The sequence below is a fragment of the Globicephala melas genome, chromosome 9 (genome assembly GCF_963455315.2).
Source record: "Globicephala melas chromosome 9, mGloMel1.2, whole genome shotgun sequence".
NCBI classification, from domain to species: Eukaryota; Metazoa; Chordata; class Mammalia; order Artiodactyla; family Delphinidae; genus Globicephala; species Globicephala melas.
In genome coordinates, this window is record NC_083322.1 from 43,953,581 (window position 1) to 43,976,179 (window position 22,599).

General features: G+C 42.0%; 1 protein-coding gene across 4 annotated transcripts in view; it reads left to right on the top strand.

Moving 5' to 3' along the window:
- The first annotated feature begins 5,854 nt into the window (after positions 1 to 5,854).
- PDE1C (phosphodiesterase 1C) overlaps positions 5,855 to 22,599 on the top strand; it is a 554,383-nt gene continuing 537,638 nt past the window's right edge. For 2 of the 4 annotated variants that reach the window (XR_009565283.1, XM_060305445.1), the window contains exon 1: positions 5,857 to 6,213. Coding sequence is in view for 3 of the 4 variants with exons in the window: in XM_060305445.1 (XP_060161428.1) it covers positions 5,904 to 6,213 (310 nt within the window). In the remaining variant the exon portion in view is untranslated. Of the gene's footprint in view, positions 6,214 to 22,599 lie in introns of all 4 variants that reach the window. The other 2 variants (XM_060305447.1, XM_060305446.1) reach the window with 2 other exon arrangements.

Consider the following 22,599-nt stretch of genomic DNA (forward strand, 5'->3'; position numbering starts at 1 on the left):
AAGCAACAAGAGATAACGTGTAAAGCAATGAGTGTTGGTCTGTTCCAGTACTAAAATTTGTTTATGAACCCTGAAAATTGAATTTCATATACTTGTCACATATCATGAAAAATTCTTCTTTTTATTTTTTCCCAACAATTTAGAAGAAATAAAAAACATTCTTAGCTCACAGGCTGTATAAAAACAGGCGACAGACCACATTTGGCTCGGGGGCCATTGTTTGCCTCATAACATAAAAATACTCTGAATATCTTTAAATATAACAGCTGGCAACACAGATGATATTGAGACTAGTCGGTCCTTTTCCTATGTATTTCTGCTGTGATTTTATATGTCCTTGTATATGGTATATGGTACAAGGTATATGTCTTTCTTAGTGAGGCTAGATTCATGCACACACATACACACACACACCCCACATACAAATTTCATATAAAATTGAAAGAATATTTTCACATACATATGTTTTATGTATTATCGATAATTAAAAATAACATCATGATGTCTTCTCTGTCTTTGGCTTCCTTTAGAATTATGTTTCCTGTTTCTGTTTAGACTCTGGCTCAGAACTGGGTGGGAGGGAAAGAAACAGAATAACCAGCCCAGTAGGTGCAGATGTCCTTTAAAGTCTGAGGGAATTACAGATATTATGTTTCCTTTTCTAGCTTTATTTCCTACCACAGGGTAATGACAATTAAGAGCAATTGAACCACTCCCTGCTAACAGCCTCTAGATTTCAATCACAGGATCTTTGGCAGAAATTCAACCACAGTAAAACCCATGGCACCTTGCTGGGAAATTAGTGGCATACTTGCTTCTCTCTCCCTACCTCTGTCTTTGACAGACACCTTAAATCTATCCCTGCATCTTCCCTGCTATGCCTTAACTGTGGCTCCAGATTCCTGCTAAACACAGCGCTGCAGGCAGCCACTACCAATCAAATGCAGGCACACTAAACAAAACTGATTTGCCATGTATGTGATATTTTTGTCTCAATCTTGATCTAAGAAAGCTCAGTTGTTGAAATTTATCATGCGAAGAACAGTTGAAAAGCTGGGAAGGGAGATTCATGTGAGTTTCAGATTTGGTCTTTTTTTACTTAGACCATGAAATCTAGTGGCTTTTTATTTTTACTTTTTTTTAATTCTTTGCTTCTTAGAAGTGGTTCAGTTTAATTTAATTTAACACAGCTGAGGCAAGACATGATTAGAATAGAAATATATTAAATTAGAATAGAAATATATTAGAATAGAAATATATTTAGAATAGAAATTAATTAGAATAGAAATATATTAAAAATTCTTCATTTAGGTTTAAAGGCCCATGTACCAAACGGGGAAAGAAGCTTGCCCAAAACGGGCCTGGGGTTTTAGTAGATGGCATTTTCAGAACACTTTGATGGAAGTCCAGGGTCTGCTGGATTATATAGGAAGAAACAGTTCCAAAGTATTCATTCTATCCTGATTAGACCACACGTGGATCATGGTCTTCTGTCTTGGAATTCAGCACCCCCAACCCCCAGCAACAACAACAACTAGAGAGCATTAAAAGGAACACAATGGAAGGGAACAAAGGGTCTGAGCAGCCTGTCACATGGGGATGAGCTGATGAAGCGGGCAGTTGGCTTGAAAGAGAGAAGGTTTGTGGGAGCACAATTGCTGTCTTCATATACTCACAGTTTTATCACCTAGAAGGCGGCACAGGTTGATTCTCTGTTACTCTGGGGGCATCTTTCTTCGTTTGTTTCTTCCTTTTAAATAATTGGATTAAAAAATTGTGGTTGAATACACATAGCATAAAATTTACCATTGTAATCATTTATAAGTGTACGATTCAGTGGTGTTATGTATATTCACATTGCTGTGCAACCCATCTCCAGAACTTTTTCATCTTGCAAAACTGACACTCTATACCCATGAAACAACTCCCTATCTCTCCTTCCCTTCAGCCCCTGTCAACCACCATTCTACTTTCTTTTTCTATCAGTTTGACAACTCTGGGTACTTCATAAAATGAAATTATACAGTATTTGTCTTTTGTAACTGACTTGTTTCATTTAGCATAATGTCCTCAAGATTCATCACATGATAGCGTGTGACAGAACTTCCTTCTTTTTAAAGACTGAATAATATTCCACTGTATGTGCTTACCACATTTTCTTTATCCATTCATCTATTGATGGACATTTGAGTTGCTTCTACCTTTTGGCTTTTGTGAATAATGCTGCTACGAACAGGGAAATCTCTTTGAGACCCTGCTTTCAATTCTTTTGTGTACATATCCAGAACTGATATTGCTGAATCATATGATAATCCTGTGCTTAACTTTTTGAGGAACTGCCATACTGTTTCCCACAGCAGCTGTGCCATTTTACATTCCTATCAACAGTGCACAGGGTTCCAATTTTTCCACATCCTTGCCAGTACAAGGACATATTGTAAAATACAATATTTTATGGGGTTTTTTTGATAGTGGCCATCCTATTGGGTGTGAGGTGATTGTGGTGAGGAATGTTTCTCAACCTATGGGAACCCATGCTCCTTTTGAAGAAAAAGAAAAATCTCAAGCCCTTTAAAAATGTTATTTGAAATTTTAAAAGAAACTGACTATCTTGTCCCCAAACAGATCTCAGCAGTGGTAAATTTGCTTTCCCAATCACACAGATCCGAAAACTTCACCAGGGAGACTTTCTTCCTTTCCACAACAAACTTTTTCATTAGAATATCTAGAACAGGGGTTGGCAAACTATAGCTCACAGGTCAAATTTAGCCTGCTGCCTGCTTTTATACACTCTTAAAGCTAAGAATGATTTTTACATTTTTTAATGGCTGAGAAAAAAATCAAGAGAAGAATAATATTTTGTGACAAGTGAAAACTGTATGAAATTCAAATTTTATTGTCCAATTCAGTTCTCAGAAAGGGCTGTATGCTGGCTCAGGCTGAGAGTCAGCCAAAATTCAGAGGCCTGGAAGAAAGAGAGAAGCTTAACCACAATTTGGTTAACAAGCATTTTGTCCAGTTGGTCAGTGGGGATGAAACAGTTTAGCTAATCATTTATGAGGCAAAGAATGGGCATTTGTAGGGTCAGTGTCTACCCTTGTCATAGATAAGCAAAGGGACATCCTTGAGTGTTATCTAAGTCATCTGGGAAAGGGTGGGGTTTTTTTTTGTTGTAAGCTATTTCCCAGGACATGAAAGGACAGGGGATTTCTCCACCTTCACTGTTTCAGGTAATATTCAACACTGTCAATGGTAGAACCTCCAAGATCCAAAGTCACTCAGCTTGTAGCATGGGTGAATCAGATCTTTCCAAGACCCCTCAACGCACACTCTGCTGACCACCCACTGGTGGAAGTCTGGCTGGATGGGAGCGCTCCTGCCCTTGATGGATGAGGTCAGTGGCCTGGAAGAGGAAAGGCAAGGGCATGAGAATGACATCACCTACAGCTGGCATATTCTCTAACAGCTTCCTCTAACCAAGCTCTAGTTTTCGATACATGGTTTGTTTTTTTGTTTTTGTTTTGTTTTTTAATGCAAGTAGAAAAGGAAACAGAGAAGATTGTTTCAGGCTCACCTCTTCCCACTTACAGGAGAACTGGGGAGAATCTGATTATCAGCAGCAGTGTCAACAACCAAACTCTTAGTTGAGTTTAGCTTCCCTCCTGGAGGAGGATGTGTGTGTGTGTGTGTGTGTGTGTGTGTGTGTGTGTGTGTGTGTCCTGGGGAAAGGCTTAGGTCAATCAGTGTGGCAGAGGGCACTCTGACGGTTCAGGGTAGCAGCTCTTTAGCATCCCATTCAAAAGTCTTATGTTTATGTAAGTATTTTCGCAGTGGGTACAGTCAAGTGGAGTATGTACTCCTAAGTAGGTCCAAAATACCTCCTTCCTCACCTCCTCCCATGCCCACATTTACATTATTGCTAATGATGCCTATGTCAGGTTTGGAGGAAAATCAAGTCAAGGTACACGAATAGGAAATGTCTGCCCAGGAAGCTCCTTTTCTAAAAGGTCCTTTGCCCAGAGAGAGGATTTCTACTTGTCTGTCAAGTGAGCAAGGAAAGAATAAAAAGCACTTAAAGAAGTTAATATAGCCATGCACACAAATGGGTTGAGGGACACTGTTGCTTTCCTTCTGTGTGCCCTGAGAAGATGGGTTCCTGATGTTAGCAGAGGTGAGAGGGCACTCCTGATGGTCCTTGCATGGCATGGGGATCGTGGTGTGCATTTGCCTCCATGTAATGTTAGCTCAGGGCCTAGGACTTCAGCTTCTGCCCACTTCACGGGAAACAATGCCAAGCACAGAGAGCTGTGTTGGCCCTGCAGCTGTCCCACTTCAGTTAATCCTCTGATTTAAATGCCCGTTGAGCGTTCTAAAACCTTTTTTCCTCTTCCTCCCACCTTGGGGTTTGTCGATCTGGAAGCCACCTCCGTGATAGTACTACTTCCCGCATACTTATTTGTATGCCATTTCACAGATGACAGTGCCAAGAGTCATGTCAGTGCTGGGCACTGAGGGAGGAGGGGAGGTTGGATCCCAGGCCAGCTGAGGAATCCCTGATAAAGTCATTCTCTCTTCACACATTCCAGCCTCATATGCTGTGTATTTCACAGTTGTCTTTTTTTGTGTGTGTGTGTGGTACGCGGGCCTCTCACTGCTGTGGCCTCTCCCGTTGCGGAGCACAGGCTCCGGACGCGCAGGCTCAGCGGCCATGGCACACGGGCCCAGCCGCTCTGCGTCATGTGGGATCTTCCCGGACCCGGGCACGAACCCGTGTCCCTTGCATCGGCAGGCGGACTCTCAACCACTGCGCCACCAGGGGAGCCCTTCACAGTTGTCTTGATTCATAGTTCAGTGCCTGACACCTTCAAGATGGGGAGCAGGGAGGATAGGAGACTGGGTTTAGAAAGAGGAGTCCCAGACACAAGATCCAACTCCATTGCTACTAACTAAGTGGCTGTGACCTTGAGCAAGACCTAATACCTCTCTGGGCAACAGGGTTTTAGCTGGAACTTAATCCCAGGCTGCTCTTCTGGCTTCTGGATCCACATTAGGTGTCACCACCTTCTTATTGCAGTCAGAGAAGGGGTGGGGCCAGCAGGGCAGGCCCATTAATAGAGTCCCTGGCTGCTCTGGCTTCCCTTCATGGGAGCCCCCAGGGCTGCGTTCCTGAGGAGTACTAGCAGAGTTGCCTCCCCTTGCACCTTGGCTGCCCTTTCTGGCCTTCATCCCCCGTGGGAAGGGTGGGCATCTTCTTGGTCCCCACAGGGGGGAGGCACCCAGGATGAGGGGCGCGGGAAGAAGTATGCTGGGGAAGGGGATCGCCGAGCCTTCTCAGGGACAGCCAGGAGCCCAGCCGGGCTCAGCGGGAAGGCACAGCCTGGAAGAGTAGTGATATTGGCCCTAAGAAGAGTAACTGAGAAGAAGGTAGGCTCCTCCTCTGCCCTCGCTAAACCCTTCAATCTCTCGGGGAACAGAGGAGGCCCAGATGTGTCGGAAGGAGCAGGAAGGATGTGCCAGTCCTTTGGCCCCAGGTGAACAAAGTGCAGAAAGTAGAGAAAAAAGCGGTATCCCTCACGTAATGCCACGTCCTTTCCCCCCACAATCCCCAGTAAAATCTCTGGACAGTCTCTGCGCACTGACCCCTCCAAGTGTCCTCACCAGCCCGGATTATCGGACAGGCGCGGACACCGCCCGGGTTTTCCTCAGTCCCCGGCGTGGGCGCGCAGCCCTCCCTGCAGCCTCCTCCGCCGCCGCCGAGGAGGGGCTGCAACCCGCGGAGGCACAGGAGGAGCAGAAGCTGGGGGCGCTACGGCGCGAGGAGAGAGTAAACCTTTGGCAGGCAAGGGGTGTGGGTCCCGCCGGGAGCCTTGGCCGCTCCGCTGGGCCCAGCCCGGCCCTCCGAGATGGGCTCCGTCTCCTCGGCGCTGGCGCGGTCCCGCAGCGCCTCGGTGCAGCTGGGCTGCTCGCCGCCGCAGCCCGAAGCGCCCCCGGCTGCTCCCGCTGCTTGCGGAGACCCTGTCGCGCTCCCCAAGACCCGGAGGCTTGGACCAGGGCGTGGAGAGGCCGCCAATCGGCCCGCAGCCGGGGAGGCACAGCGGGCCGCGCCGAGCTCGGAAGGGCGCGAGAAGTTAGAGAGTTTGGAACTGTCCCCGGTGCTGAAGCGTGCGGCAAGTATGTCTCGGCCCCATTTGTCCGGAAGCCCCGGCGCCGCGGGTAAGTCTCCTTCTCTTGCGTAAGGATCGCGGGGAGCTGCTCCGTGGAGACCTATGGGGGCCCTCTTTACCGTCAGGGGGAGACATGAAGGCTGTGTCTCCCAACAGGATTTCGGTTTTCTTGTCCTCTTACCCATAACCTCTTGCCCATAAAACTTGCCCATTAACTTTCACAGGTTAACACTCATTTCTGACTTATGTCAATAAGGGGTTATTTCATAAGAATCATCTTTCACAGGGGTTTAAACAGTAGCTGGCAAGGCAGTTTACACCCTAAGGACCTCTTTCCTCATCTCTGTACTGGTGTCGGCACCATGGGGAGACGTCTTCCTTGTTGTCTTGGAAAGACAAGGATAAAGGAGGTGCACCTTTCTCCCAGGGGAAGTGGGAAAAGGGTAGGAGATTCCAGCTTGTCCAAGACTTATCCATGTGTGAAGAAGGAAACCAGTATTTGAGCTACTCTCTTCTAAAGGGACTTGGGGGTGTGTGGCTGGGGAGGACATTTTAAGGGTAGGCAGCAAGGAAGAAGGGAAAAGAGCACATGAGATTTGGAGTCAGTGGTGGGTCTGGGTCTCCATCTCCTGCTTTCATTGTGGTCTTGGGCAGGATACCCTCCTTGTGCCTCAGTTTTATCATCTCTGACATAGGGATGATAATAATACATTTCTCACTAGGTAGCTGGAAAATCTAACCAGACATAGGGCATGCAGTAGTACGTTGAAACTGTCAAGTGCTGTGCAAATACTGAGTATGATGCCTGAACCAGATCTCTAAAACTCTTCAGCTGAAACTGAAGGGAATTGTGAAACGTTTCAATTTTTAGTTTGAGATATTCAAAGGTCCATTTCATAGGGTAAGTCCTGTTTTGTGTAAGTGGGAGGAAAAGTTCTCAGTTGGTACATGTAATTAAAAAAATCACACTAGAAAAGTTACCAAATACATCAGCTGGGCTTTTGGTTTCATACATGAATCCCCACTTCATCCCAAGCAAGGTTGTGATGCTCATTGCTATTGTCTGTTGAGTGTTCAAGAAGGATTCAGTAGATTCAGTGGGCAATATTAGTTCCCCTGAAGAGAAAGATGAGATTAGTAGAGAGGGGGATTGGCTCACACTTTGACTCATGAGAGTTAAGTATACGTGTAACCTTATTCCCTTGAGAATTTCCTTTTAAAAAAATAGTGTGAGTTTATCTATTAGCTTTTATTTGTTCTCATTTCACTCAAACAGCGTTTTCAAACAAAAATTAAAAGAAGATACATGTACATTATGCTTGCAAGGGGGGATTTATCATTATAAAATATGTTAGTTTTTTTGCATTCATAGGATATCTTGTGGTGTTAATGGAAAGAGAACCAGATTTGGAGTCAGGATATCTGGGTCCTGCTAAGGTCTGCATCCTAGGCCAGGAGACCTATATTTTCTAAGCCTGTACTATCAGCTCTTTTAAAATGAGTACAAATAGAGTTGTGCCATCTCCTATGCCATGAAGCTGAAAGGAAATTATGGAGATAAAATTGGTTTGTAAACTATGAGTACTATACAAGTGTAAGGCATTATTAAAGTATCTGGAGACTTAATATTTTCTAATGTGTAGGATGGAAATTTCATTTTTATATAATCTTATCATAGTTACATTGGATGAAACAATTCAATACTAGATTGTGTGTGTGTGATATCAGTTGAATTACAAATATATAGATGTCTATGGAAGAATATTACCATATTTTTTCCTCATGCTTTTGATGATATGGACAGAAGAGTTGTATATTGCACTTAATTCACACATTTGTAATTCCCGAAAACTAATTTCTAGGAATTTGCATTGAATTAATTTCTGTTCTGGATTTGATGAATACACCTTGGAAATACTTTTAACTTTAACTTTTTGATTGTACGAAAATTCCTTTTGTCCATTCCCTCCATTTTATTTCATAAAGAATATCTCAAATTAAAAATAACATTCAGAGTTTTATGTCACCTAGAATACTTATACAAAGTTATTCAATTTCTATATTTTGCTCTTAAAAAAAAAAGAATGGTATTTGAGCTTGAATCTTTGAAGTGTGGTGGGTTTAGATAGTTGGAATTGCAGATGAGGCTCAGTTTTATCATCTTTAAAAGTGAGGTGAGTTGCCCTTACCTGTGAATCTGGGTGGCCCTTTGTTGGACTAGATTGGATTTCTCCAGATATTGGGTCAAATAGCACAGAACTTGTGAATCTGGGAGAAAAGTAGATATGCTGCAAACTAAAACTTGTACTTTACAAACCAAACTGAATATATACATGTGTGCTATGTGCCAGATGTTATTTTATGAGATGGTGGGATGGGTCCTTTAATTATCATTTTACAGAAGAAGATATCAAGGCACAGAGAGGTTAAGTAACTGGTCACACAGCTAGTAAATGACAGCCAGAATTTAAACCTTGGTAGTCTAGTTCTGGAATTATATTCTTATCTACTTCTCTATACTACTTGTCTTAAGTGCTATGGGTTTATTTCCCATTTTCCAGTCCTTTACTTTACTAGTATTTAGTAACGTCCTTTGAAAGCTTTGTCTTGTCTGAGCTATACACAGGGGAACCAAGGGCAAGTACGTTGGTCCTGGGAGGAAGATGTCAGAGTATTAAGGAAGAAACAGTTACCTTGGATATTATTGTGGTGGTAATTAAAGTAAAAAAACTTTAAGCAGGAAGACTCAGTGTGCAGAGTCAGGGCAGTTAGGCCAGCTGTTTCTCCTCATCTTCATTAAAGGCTTTGAGCCTCTGAGATTTATTTTACTATGGATGGTGATAGTTCCCTACTCCTCTCTCATGATACTATTGTGAAGGTAAGGTATCAAAACCCAAGTGGGGACCTGGCTTATATTAAGCATGGGTGTTTTGTATGTTTGTTTTTTAGAGCTTTGCGGCCCTGCTCACTGGTAGAAAGTAAGGATCAGGTTGATCCATTTTCAATAAAAAGGTATCTCAGAATAAACCAATAACCAGATAAACAAAAAACCTTCCACAGCTACCTGTCTGTTGTGTGATAATCAGCAGTAGATTATCTGAGGCTCCTAGCTTTTGTCAGAAATTCCCCTGGATGGGGAGAGACTTTGACATTATTCATTAAGATGGTTTTTGGTTAATAATCTGTGTATTAAAATTATTGGGGCTTTTTCAATTTTCAGTTGTTATTCCCACCTGCCTTTTTTTTGTCCTGCTGTTTTAATGTTTGGAAAAGGTGTATCCTACAAGAGGTGGTTTCATACTGCAACTGACATTTGTCAAATGATGGTCTTGGAACATTGTCTTGCTGAATTTTTTTTTTTTTTTTTGACTACGCCTCACAGTTCGTGGGATCTTAGTTCCCCGACCAGGGACCAAACCCGGGCCCTGGTAGTGAAAGCACCGAGTCCTAACCACTGGACCACCAGGGAATTCCCTGTCTTTCTGAATTTTATTTTCTGTTTCTTAGTTTTCATCTAAATCCTCTGTGAATCCTGAAAAGGTTACCGGGTGGTGGTCAAGGGCAGCTGTATTTTCGGGAGGCTCTGCTTAAGTTTAGAAAGTGTTTCTTGCTGTTGCTGCTGATCAGATGTTTTCAGTTTAAAGTAAACGTCAGACCACTTTGGTGGGCTATTAATCCCTTTATCACTGTTTGCCTCTAACTTCAGTCCTCTCATATGCTAGGATCAGTGGTTTTCAAATCTTGGTGTTTATCTTAATCACGCGGAGAGCTAATTTCCGAAGCCCAGGCTTGTGGGTATGAGATAGGGCTGGGGGTGTTAATTACTCTAACCAAATTTCCCAGGTGACTCCCTTACCACCAATGTATGTATCATAGTCACCTGGAGGCTGGCCAGAACACAGGCTCCTGGGCCCCAAATCCAGAGTTTCTGATGAGTAAGTCTGGCAAGCAGTCTGAGAATTTGCATTCATAACAAGTTCCCAAATGCTGTTGATGCTGCAGGTCAAGGGATCGCACTTTGAAAACCACTGGTCAATGCACAGAAACCACCTAGAAGGAACACTATTCTTAGATACATTGTGTTATAGCCATTATTGAATTCTTGATTTGGGATCTTGACAGATCCCCCAAAAGAGACTCTGGATCCTAGGCAGCTTTCATTTGCCCAGTCTCTCTTCTTCACCTGCCCAGCCCCTTAGCAACCACTATTGCTAATTTCTAAAATGACAGGATAATTATGATTCTTTACCAGTGATGCTTTGGGATTAAATTTTTTGGAAAATTTTTAGCCTAACTAAAAGGACGGATTAATATAAAAATAAAACAAAAGCTTTTATCATTTTTAAAGACCGGAGGGTGGATGGTGATGCCACTAGTGTCTTAATCTTTAACACTCACAGCATCTTCTAAGGTATTTCCCTGTTCCAAGTTAATTTAAACAGACACAAATGGCCTTCTAAAAGCTTAGGTTAGTGACAGGCAATACTGATGAGAACGGAGGTGTGATGGGCAAGTGCTGGACCCCTGTGGATTTGGCATTACCTGCAGGAACTGCCCCCACTTCCACAATGTCTTCCCCGTAGGGAGGCCAGCCCGGGTCCCAGTGCCCTATCAAGGCTGAAAAGTCTCTGAGTCACTTTCCTTTGCTTCTCTTTCCTGGCAGTTACTTGAGTCATTGCTTGCAAAGCCAGTCTCAACTTAGGGCAGGGTTGCGTAACCTGTTTAGCTCTGAGCCACCAGTGGTGTATTTGCTCCTGTTGGGTGGAGAACTTGGGGAAGGATGCTTCACAGCTGTACAGCACTTTACAGCTTAGAAAGGCCTTAGAGAGTCTCTTTATCTTTGATCTTCAGGACAGCTTTCTGTGGTAGGTGAGACACGTGGCCTTATTGCTGGCCTTTAATAAAGAAAGATTTAAATCAACTTTTATTTTTTATTGATGACATGCTTTATCCTAGATCACTTGCAGTTAGTTAGACTTTCAGGTGGCCCATTATTAATTCTTCCAGCAAGTGGGTACCAGGAAAATAGGCTCTGGAATCTTAATCCTTGGTTCTGATACATCCTGGCTATAGGAACTTGCCTTCTCTGAGCCCATTTCCTTATCTGGGAAATGGAAATGGAAACGGTATTGGTATTGACCTCACCTACACAAGGTAATTTATGCAAGGAACTTAGTACATGCCTTGGGACATGATAATCATTTAAATATTAATTATCTTTACAGATAAATAAACAATCAGAGATGTAGACTCTGTACATGTGGATGTACAGATACGGAACTCTTCCCTGGAGTCCCACAGCCCGTGGACTGGCAGAGCTAGCCTCGAGATCTTTTGATTTCTAATCCAGTTCTCTTTTCACAATGTCATGGTGATTCTTCTGTGGAAATAAAACAATAACTGTAGTGAGAAAGATAGGAAAGAGGAGGATGTAGAACCAGAGAAATACTGGAGACAAAGGGGAAGAAAGCAAGAAAACACAAAGCCTTTGGTGTTAGGAGGCTGGGGCCCTCGATCACCTACTTCTGGGGTAAGGACATAGATCCCACATACATATGTCACCCTTGATGTTATATTGTCTGTAATTTACTCAAACTGTTCAGCCTATGCAGTGGTGCGTGTGTGTGTGTGTGTTTGTGTGTGTGCGTGTGTGTGTGTGTTTCAATCTGCTTTCTAGGGGCAGGTAGTTAACACCCTATTGAGAAATACTCAATAAGAAGTGTATTCCTACATTCTTCACCTATTCCTCCAACTGCTCCAATTATGTAATGCCTAATTGTGTTAAAGATTTTAAAATCAGAATAAAGGTAATTGGGAATAATTTTTCATTGGTCACAATGAGTGACGTTGAAGGTATGCCAGGGAACTTCTGCCCTTGCATGAGCGAGGAGTAAGAATCTGACGAGTCCAGTGCGCTATATACCTGCCTGAGTGACATCCTAATCCTACGTCTCTGATTTGGGTGGGAGACAAAGGCTGAGGCTAGCTGATTAAGTTGTGCATATTGCTTATAATAACTGTTTTTAAAAACAGTTGGCCACATCAAAACAGCCATGTCAAAAAGAAAAAAAACAAAGACAAAAACCAAAAACAAGACAACCATGTCAAAATGGACATCAAAATGTCCCTTTGTTTCTAATGTACAGGTGTGGTGTGTTTCTTCATAGAGAGTAGCCACTTGGCCACATCCCTCCAAGGTTATATTTTGAGTTTCCTAGTGGAGCGGGGCAGGGGATATCTCCACCTCTCTTTCCTTTGCAGACCACACACTGAGGGCAGGGATTTCCCAGAGGCCCTTCTCACCCCTGCCCCTGAATAAATATCTAGGTCATTCCCAAGCACACTCTGAGCCTCTGCATCCCAGAGGGAGGGAGAGAGGACGGGAGGAGGGTTCTGGGAAGATCCTGTGATCTTAGATCTAAGATTCTCAGCATGTCCTGTCAGCTCAACCCAGACCCCTATTTATATATCAGCAACCATCAGTCCTGAGCGCACTGACCCACTCCAAGTCTCCAGTGGCAGGTACTTGGGCCTCATCACACCTGAAGGCTGCAGGGGTGGTGAGGGGGTCCCACGCAGCGTGCAGCCCCTCTGCGCTGCTGAGGGAGGGACGGAAGAAAGCTCTCAGCCCGCCGCCCACTGCTCTGGCTTTTCAGAATTCTGAGGTCCCTTCCCTAAGAACCAACCCCTGCCCAACTCAGGGGGAAACTCTTCTTCTGCAGGGATTTTCACTCACCGTGTGGCCTTGGCAATGACTAGCCTGTACGCCAGCCAGCAAGAGTTTTTGCTTTTTCTGCCCTGTCACTTTTTCCACAGCCATACTAATTGTGGCCTCCCCAGGGAGAAGGAAAGGAGGTGTGTGCTGTCTGCTCCAGCCCTCTCCAGCTTCCAGCCTTTTGCTTTGTTATGTCTTGAGATTTGGGCTCCACTGGGTTGGGAAAGGGAGAGAGGATGAGAGTGCCAGGTAAGTAGGGGCCCCAGAACACTGCCTGCACCCCACGTCGCTTTTCAAGCTCATAATGAAATGACCCCCAATACAAGGTGAGTCCTCTTTTTCCCCTTTGAGAAGATTCCTCAAAAAAAAATTTTTAAATGGCGTACTTGAACATACAGACTTCGAGGGGACTAGAAAAAAAATCACATTTAAAAAAAAATTTTTATTTATTTATTTATTATTTATGGGTGTGTTGGGTCTTCATTTCTGTGCGAGGGCTTTCTCTAGTTGCGGCGAGTGGGGGCCACTCTTCATCGCGGTGCGCAGGCCTCTCACTGTTGTGGCCTCTCTTGTTGCGGAGCACAGGCTCCAGACGCGCAGGCTCAGTAGTTGTGGTTCACGGGTCTAGTTGCTTCGCGGCGTGTGGGATCTTCCCAGACCAGGGCTCGAACCCGTGTCCCCTGCATTGGCAGGCAGATCCTCAACCACTGCGCCACCAGGGAAGCCCCACATGTATTTTTAATATTTATTTTACTTTGTTATACCTATTTAAAAATCTCAAGAGGCAGAAAATACATTAGTTTAAAATATTCCTTTTTCCACTCTTAACATTTCATAAAACACTTTTTTTTTGGTTTTCCCGAGACCTGATTTATTCAATAGCTTAACAGATATCTGCATGTTCGTTATGTGCCCAAAACACTTTTATTTATTCTTCTTACATGCCTTTTTATCACTAGTATTACTGTCTTTACTAAAGTCATTTTGGGATCATCTGACAGTTTTCTAGAGCATATCATCTTCACCTGTGTCTAAGCTGTTTGTATGATCTGTGCGTAATGCTGTCTCTGGAACTTTTACAAGGCATGGCCTGACCAAGGTTTAGCTTTCAGACGTTCAAATTCACTTCTCCTCCTCCTTTCGTGAAGTCTGACCTCTAACCTGCTAGAAAGGAGAGACTTGAGAGCTCAAGTTTCAGTGAGTCCCTCTATCCTGAGGGCTAACTTGACGCGCGCGCATGTACACGTGCACAGACACACACACACAGTCCTTGCTCATCATTTGGGCATACATGGCATTAATGAATCTTCATAGCTGGAAGGTTCCAGGGAGATCGTCTGGTAGTAGATAGTACCAACTTCTTTTAGTATTTTAGTATGAGTTGAAAATGGCATTATTGTTGTTATAAAAATAATACAGCTTGTTGCAAAAATGTCAAAAAATGTAGAATAGTGCAAAGAATAAAGCAGTAACAAACTATCAGCCAAAGATAACCACTGTTAACATTTTGCCGAACATCCTTCCAAGTATCTCTTCAGGCGTGCGTGCGAGCACACACACACACACACATTTTACATAAATGATATCATTTTATACATGCTATTTTATAATATAATGCTTTCCACTCAATAATATTTTGTGAGCATTTTTCATATCAATGTAGTTAAACATCATTGTTTTTAAAGGGTGCTCTTCTGTGTATATGGTATAATTTACTTCTCACTCTCCGATTGATGGATTTTGGGGTTGTTTCCAGTTTTTAAAAAAATAAATATATTTATTTATTTTTGCTGCATTGGGTCTTCCTTGCTGTGTGTGGGCTTTCTCTAATTGCAGCGAGTGGGGGCTACTCTTTGTTGCGGTGTGCGGGCTTCTCACTGCGGTGGCTTCTCTTGTTGTGGAGCACGGGCTCTAGGTGCATGGGCTTCAGTAGTTGTGGCTCGCGGGCTCTAGAGCGCAGGCTCAGTAGTTGTGGCACACGGGCTTAGTTGCTGCACGGCATGTGGTATCTTCCCAGACCAGGGCTCGAACCTGTGTCCCCTACATTGGCAGATGGATTCTTAACCTCTGCACCACCAGGGAAGTCCCTCCAGATTTCTTTTCTTTTCTTTTATCAGTTTTATACACATCAGTGTATACATGTCAATCCCAATCCCCGAATTCATCACACCACCACCACCACCCTCCGTTGCTTTCCCTGCTTGGTGCCCATACGTTTGTTCTCTACATCTGTGTCTCAATTTCTGCCCTGCAAACTGGTTCATCTGTACCATTTTTCTAGGTTCCACATATATGCGTTAATATACCATATTTGTTTTTCTCTTTCTGACTTACTTCACTTTGTATGACAGTCTCTAGATCCATCATGTCTCAACAAATGACCCAATTTCGTTACTTTTTATGGCTGTGTAATATTCCATTTTATATATGTACCACATCTTCTTTATCCATTCGTCTGTTGACGGGCATTTAGGTTGCTTCCATGAACTGGCTATTGTAAATAGTTCTGCAATGAACATTGGGGTGCATGTGTCTTTTTGAATTATGGTTTTCTCTGGATATATGCCCAGGAGTGGGATAGCTGGGTCATATGGTAATTCTAGTTTTAGTTTTTTTTTTGTTTTTTTTTTGGCGGTATGCGGGTCTCTCATTGTTGTGGCCTCTCCCGTTGCAGAGCACAGGCTCCAGACGCGCAGGCTCAGCGGCCATGGCTCACGGGCCTAGCCGCTCTGTGGCATGTGGGATCTTCCCGGACCGGGACACAAACCTGTGTCCCCTGCATCAGCAGGCGGACTCTCAACCACTGCACCACCAGGGAAGCCCTATTTTTAGTTTTTTAAGGAACCTGCATACTGTTCTCCATAGTGGCTGTATCAATTTACATTCCCACCAACAGTGCAAGAGGGTCCCCTTTTCTCCACACCCTCTCCAGCATTTGTTTGTAGATCTTCTGATGATGCTCATGCTAACTGGTGTGAGGTGATACCTCATTGTAGTTTTGATTTTCATTTCTCTAATAATTAGTGATGTTGAGCAGCTTTTCAGGTGCTTCTTGGCCATCTGTATGTCTTCTTTGGAGAAATGTCTATTTAGGTCTTCTGCCCATTTTTGGATTGGGCTGTTTGTTTTTTTAATATTGAGCTGCATGAGCTGTTTATATATTTTGGAGATTAATCCTTTGTCCACTGATTTGTTTGCAAATATTTTCTCCCATTCTGAGGGTTGTCTTTTCGTCTTGTTTATGGTTTCCTTTGCTGTGCAAAAACTTTGAAGTTTCATTAGGTCCCATTTGTTTATTTTTGTTTTTATTTCCATTACTCTAGGAGGTGGGTCAAAAAAGATCTTGCTGTGATTTATGTCAAAGAGTGTTCTTCCTATGTTTTCCTCTAAGAGTTTTATAGTGTCTGATCTTACATTTAGGTCTTGAATCCATTTTGAGTTTAGTTTTGTGTATGGTGTTAGGGAGTGTTCCAGTTTCATTCTTTTACCTGTAGCTGTCCAGTTTTCCCATCACCACTTATTGAAGAGACTGTCTTTTCTCCATTGTATATCCTTGCCTCCTTTGTCATAGATTAGTTGATGATAGGTGTGTGGGTTTATCTCTGGGCTTTCTGTCTTGTTCCATTGATATATGTTTCTGTTTTTGTGCCAGTACCATATTGTCTTGATTATTGTAGCTTTATAGTATAGTCTGAAGTCAGGGAGTCTGATTCCTCCAGTTCTGTTTTTTTCCCTCAAGACTGCTTTGGCTATTCAGGGTCTTTTGTGTCTCCATTACAAATTTTAAGATTTTTTTGTTCTAGTTCCATAAAAAATACCATTGATAATTTGATAGGGATTGCATTGAATCTGTAGATTGCTTTGGGTAGTATAGTCATTTTCACATTATTGATTCTTCCAATCCAAGAACATGGTATATCTCTCCATCTGTTAGTATCATCTTAAATTTCTTTCATCAGTGTCTTACAGTTTTCTGCATACAGGTCTTTTGTCTCCCTAGGTATTTTTCTTTTTGTTGCAATGGTAAATGGGAGTGTTTCCTTAATTTCTCTTTCAGATTTTTCATCATTAGTGTATAGGAATGCAAGAGATTTCTGTGCATTAATTTTGTATCCTGCTCCTTTACCAAATTCATTGATTAGTTCTAGTAGTTTTCTGGTGGCATCTTTAGGATTCTCTATGTATAGTATCATGTCATCTGCAAACATGACAGTTTTACTTCTTTTCCAATTTGGATTCCTGTTATTTCGTTTTCTTCTCTGATTGCCGTGTCTAGGACTTCCAAAACTATGTTGAATAATAGTGGTGAGAGTGGACATTCTTGTCTCGTTCCTGATCTTAGTGGAAATGCTTTCAGTTTTTCACCATTGAGAATGATGTTTGCTGTGGGTTTGTCATATATGGCCTTTATTATGTTGAGGAAGGTTACCTCTCTGCCCACTTTCTGGAGAGTTTTTGTCATAAATCAGTGTTGAATTTTGTCAAAAGCTTTTTCTGCATCTATTGAGATGATCATATAGTTTTTCTTCTTCAGTTTGTTAATATAGTATATCACATTGATTGATTTGCATATATTGAAGCATCCTTGCATCCCTGGGATAAATCTCACTTGATCATGGTGTATGATCCTTTTAATGTGTTGTTGGATTCTGTTTGCTAGTATTTTATCGAGGATTTTTGCATCTATATTCATCAGTGATATTGGTCTGTAGTTTTCTTTTTTGGTAGTATATTTGTCTGGTTTTGGTATCAGGGTGATGGTGGCCTCATAGAATGAGTTTGGGAGTGTTCCTTCCTCTGCAATTTTTTGGAAGAGTTCGAGAAGGATGGGTGTTAGCTCTTCTCTAAACGTTTGATAGAATTCACCTGTGGAGCCATCTGATCCTCGACTTGTGTTAGTTGGAAGATTTTTAATCACAGTTTCAATTTCATTACTTGCGTCTGTTCATATTTTCTATTTCTTCCTGGTTCAGTCTTGGAAGGTTATACCTTTCTAAGAATTTATCCATTTCTTCCAGGTTGTCCATTTTATTGGCATAGAGTTGCTTGTAGTAGTCTCTTAGGGTGCTTTGTATTTCTGTGGGGTCTGTTGTAACTTTTCCTTTTTCATTTCTAATTTTATTGATTTGAGTCCTCTCCCTCTCTTTCTTGGTGAGTCTGGCTAATGGTTTATCAATTTTGTTTCCTCTCCCTCTTTTTCTTTTTAATTATTTATTTATGGCTGCATTCGTTGCAGGTGCGTGGGCTTCTCATGGCAGTGGCTTCTCGTTGTGGAACACAGGCTGTAGGTGCGTGGGCTTCAGTAGTTGTGGCACATGGGCTCAGTAGTTGTGGCTCGCAGACTCTATTAGCGCAGGCTCAGTAGTTGTGGCACACAGGCTTAGTTGCTCTGCGGCATGTGGTGCATCAGTTAGGTCCAGTCCATGGCAATTTGCCAACGGTAAGCAAATGGGAAGCCAGTGTTTGCTGGGAGCTTGGATGGAAGATTGATGCATTTTTCTCAAGAACCACTTAGGCAAAGTGAAGGTGGATTCTCAGAGTCATAGTGAAGAGCACAGATCATCTGGGTGACTTCGGCTTGATATGTGAAGGTGGGAGCTTGCTCAGCAGTGACCATATCAGGGACATGGAAGGGGACCTTCTGTATTACGGCCCTACAAATACAAACGCTGTGTAACAGTATGTTCATGATCTCACTGTCTTAACATTTGTGATTTCATTTCCGCTGTCTAGCTTGAGTATTTTTCAAATTCACTTGGAGCTATTCTGTGACAAACCTGTAAAACGTCAGAGCAGGAAAGAGCCTTGAATGCCTTTCTAGTTCAGCATTTTCCAGCACCACTAACTCCATGAGAAGAGAAAGGTTTCCATGGCCAAATGCATGTGAAAATTGCTGGTGAGACAAAGTTAAACAGGTTTGCTCACTGCTGGACTTCTCAGATGCTTTGTTCTAGAAATGTGCATTGTGACTCCAAGAGCAGAATCTAGCCTGAAGATTTCCCAGTATTCCCCCCTCCCTTTTTTTTTTTTTTTTTGCATAGAGCATTTCTCCATGGGATACACTTAGGAAAAATGGATGAGGAAATTCAGATTTAGAGAAGGATACTGATTTCCCAAAAGTCATGCCTTGAGTAAGAGGCAGATTTGGGATTAGAACTCAGGTGTCTTCATTCTCCATTCATGCAATTAAAAAATCATTCTCTGTGACAGACATTTCTGTGCCAGGTACCGTGCTATAAACCTGAGTAAGAAAGAATCTTTTTCTGTGGATGGCTTACACTCTTGTTGGGGAGACAGTTATAACACGGCGTGAATTTAGAGACATACGCAGCATGCTAGGTTCCTCAGAGAAGGGAACAATGAACTTTCCAGGTTTAGAGCTCTATCTACTACATCAGGCTATTCCAGGACTTTAAAAAAGAGTCTTGTTCAGTTCATATAAGGATTCCACAAAGTATTTGCATCTATTATTCCATCATTCTACATCAGTGAGTTTAAGAATAGAATCCAATGTGCAGACAAGACTTTAAGGACAAGCAGTGGTGTGTTAGAGATGGCTTGCCCTCTTGTTAGAACCCCTTGTGCACATCTCTTCCCAATTCCTCATTCAGTGACCTCATGAGGGTAGCTTGAAATCAGCCGTGATGAGAGTATTTACACCACGGAAGACACTACAAATCAGGGTCCCTGTCCCAGTTGTTAAATTTTTGCCAGCATAGCGCTAAATAAGGATGTTCACTCTTTATAATAGTCAAGAATTGGATATAAATTGAATGTCCGGCAAGAGGGAATGTTAAATTATGTGCTGGTTATCTTCCAAACTCACCCTCTACTCTTCTCCACCCTCCTCTAGTCTGGGTGGTGACCTTTATTGTCTGCTTTTACCTTCTGACTTCTGTTTGTGTTGGACCAATGAGAAGCACATGCAGAAGGTTGGAGGGTGGAAGAGAGTCATGTCAGGTCATTTATTCCTCCAGCTCAATCCCTGCGGGGTCACTGTTGGCTGGCTGTCCCTCAGCTGAAGGCCACAGCTCCTATCAAGTGATCCTGGAAATCATTCCATGTCTGTTCATAGTGGTCTTCTCCCACCTGCCTTTTATAAAAATTTAAACAGCTCCAGAATCTTCTATCGTGTGGATGTCCCAGAGTTTATTCAACCACTTTCCCATCTATGGGCATTAGGTTGTTTCCAACATATTGCAATTACCAATAAACCTGTAATGAATAACCTTGGGCATTCATTTCGTATTGTTGTATTTTCATATTGTTGGAGGTATTATCATATCGTTGGAGGTATTATCTTCAGGGAAAGTGTCTAGAAATGAGATTGCAGAATCAAAAGCCAAACGCATATGTAATTTATTACTAAATTCCCCTCCATAAGCATTGTACCAGTTTGCATTCCTACCAGCATGAATAAGAATGTCTATTTGTCCCCAACCTTGCCAATAGAATATGCTGTCAAGCATTTTAATTTTCTTCAGTCTGTAACGTGAGAGATGGTATCTCAGTTTAGTTTTAGTTTGCATTTAAAAAATTATGGGTGAAGTTTAATATCTTTTTGCATGAATTATCTGTTCATGTATTTTGCTTATTTTTCTATCGTGTTTCTGGTATTTCTTTCCTCAATTTTTAAGAATTAACAATAGATTAGGACATTAGCCCTTTGTGATATATGTTGCAATTTTTTTTCTTTTGGCTTTGGTTTTGGTATTTTTTTGTTGTGTAAAAGTATGTTTCTATGTAGTCAAATTTATTTCTCCTTTTATTTTTTGTATCTGGTTTTTGAGTCATAGTTAGGAAACCTTTCCCTGCATTGAGGTTAGAGAGGAATTCACCCATATTTTCATGTAGTACTTGTTTGGTTTCATTTTTTACCTTTAGATCTCTGATCTTTTTGGAGTTTTTCCTTGTCTATGGTGTGAGATACAGATCTATTTTCATCTTTTTCCAAAGAGCTATCAAGTTGTCCCCAAGTCATTTATTAAAATGTCCATCTCTGCTTTAAGTGGTTTGAGATGGTACCTTTATCAAATATTAAATTTCCGTATTTACTGGGAACTATTTCTGGAATTTGTAATTTATCGTACTTGCTTGTGTGTCTATTCATGTGCTGGTGTGACATTGTTTTACCATTTTTTTTTCAGATTTTTTTCAACATTTTACTATACAATTTTTCAAACATACATAAAAGTTGAAAGAATTTTACAGTGAATACCTACTTACTTACCCATTAGATTCTACCATTTCACCATACATGCTGTATCACATATCTATCCATCTGTCTGTCCCTCTGTTCATTCATCAATCCATCTTATTTTTTGATGCGTATCCAGGGGAGTTGCAGGAATTATAACACTTCCCCCCAACTTCAATATGCATATCAGTTTATTTTATTTTATTTTTTTGGTACGCGGGCCTCTCACTGTTGTGGCCTCTCCCGTTGTGGAGCACAGGCTCTGGACGCGCAGGCTCAGCGGCCATGGTTCACGGGCCCAGCCGCTCTGCGGCATGTGGGATCTTCCCGGACCGGGGCACGAACCCGTGTCCACTGCATCGGCAGGCAGACTCTCAACCACTGCGTCACCGGGGAAGCCGTATGCCAGTGTTTTACAAACATGATCTTGTTTAATCCTCATAAGCATGGTATGAGAAAGGTGTGATTATCTCCATTTTACAGGTTAGGGACCTGATGCCCAGACAGAACTGACTTGTTAAAGGTTATTCAGCCTGGTTTAGGGATGGCAAATATATGGTAGAACTAGGACTTGAATGAAGGTTGTCTGACTTAGGGGCTTGTGCTTTTTCTATTACCCCTGGTATGTTAATGTGTATATATATATATATATATATATATATATATATATATATATGTATATATCTTGATATATCACATTCTGACCTTTTGATAAGACAACCATGTTTTTAATTTTCTGGGTTATTCCCAATTTAAAACATTTTGTCCTTGGTCATCATAACTATCATCATACTTGATACATTCATATGCCCTGATTTTTAAAAATAGAACTGCCTGGGGGTCTTCTCTTCTTGTTTACTCCCTGTTCCAGAATTATGACTGGAAGGTCATAATCTCATCTGCTAGTGATAGATCTTTCCATGAATGACACCCATAGTTACTGTTATTTCTTAAAATATGTGTCTTTTGTTCCATCATGGAACAAACTGAACTGTGATATGTTTTGTAATTCATATAGCTGATTTCATGTTACTGTCATCCTTATAGTTCTGTCACACTTCGGATGGTTACAATTTTCTTTGTCTCTGAGGACATTGGAACCTTGCATTATTTACTATATAGGAGAGGAAATAGTAGCCTTATAGGGAGATGTGATAATGTTCTCTCCCTGTTACTATATTTCTGAGAGAAAGCATCTAGTAAGAGCCAAATGCAAGCTAAGGGCATAGATAGAAGTATAAATGAAACTTTCAGACCTGTGAGGGACCTTAGAACTCTTCAAATTCAAATCTATTTTTTTAAAATTGAGGGCTCAGAGAAGAGAAGGTACTTACACAAAGTCATAAAGCTAATAAATAGTGGTGCCAGAACAATGTTCTTTTACTTTCAGTGTAATGCTTTTTCCACCCTAACCCAGAGTAAAGTGTTATGGGGTTAATTGGGCCTCTCCTCTGCAGCTATGACAGCCAAATTAGGAATTATTACTGACATTTCTCAGGTTTCCCTTTGTGCTGAATGAAATA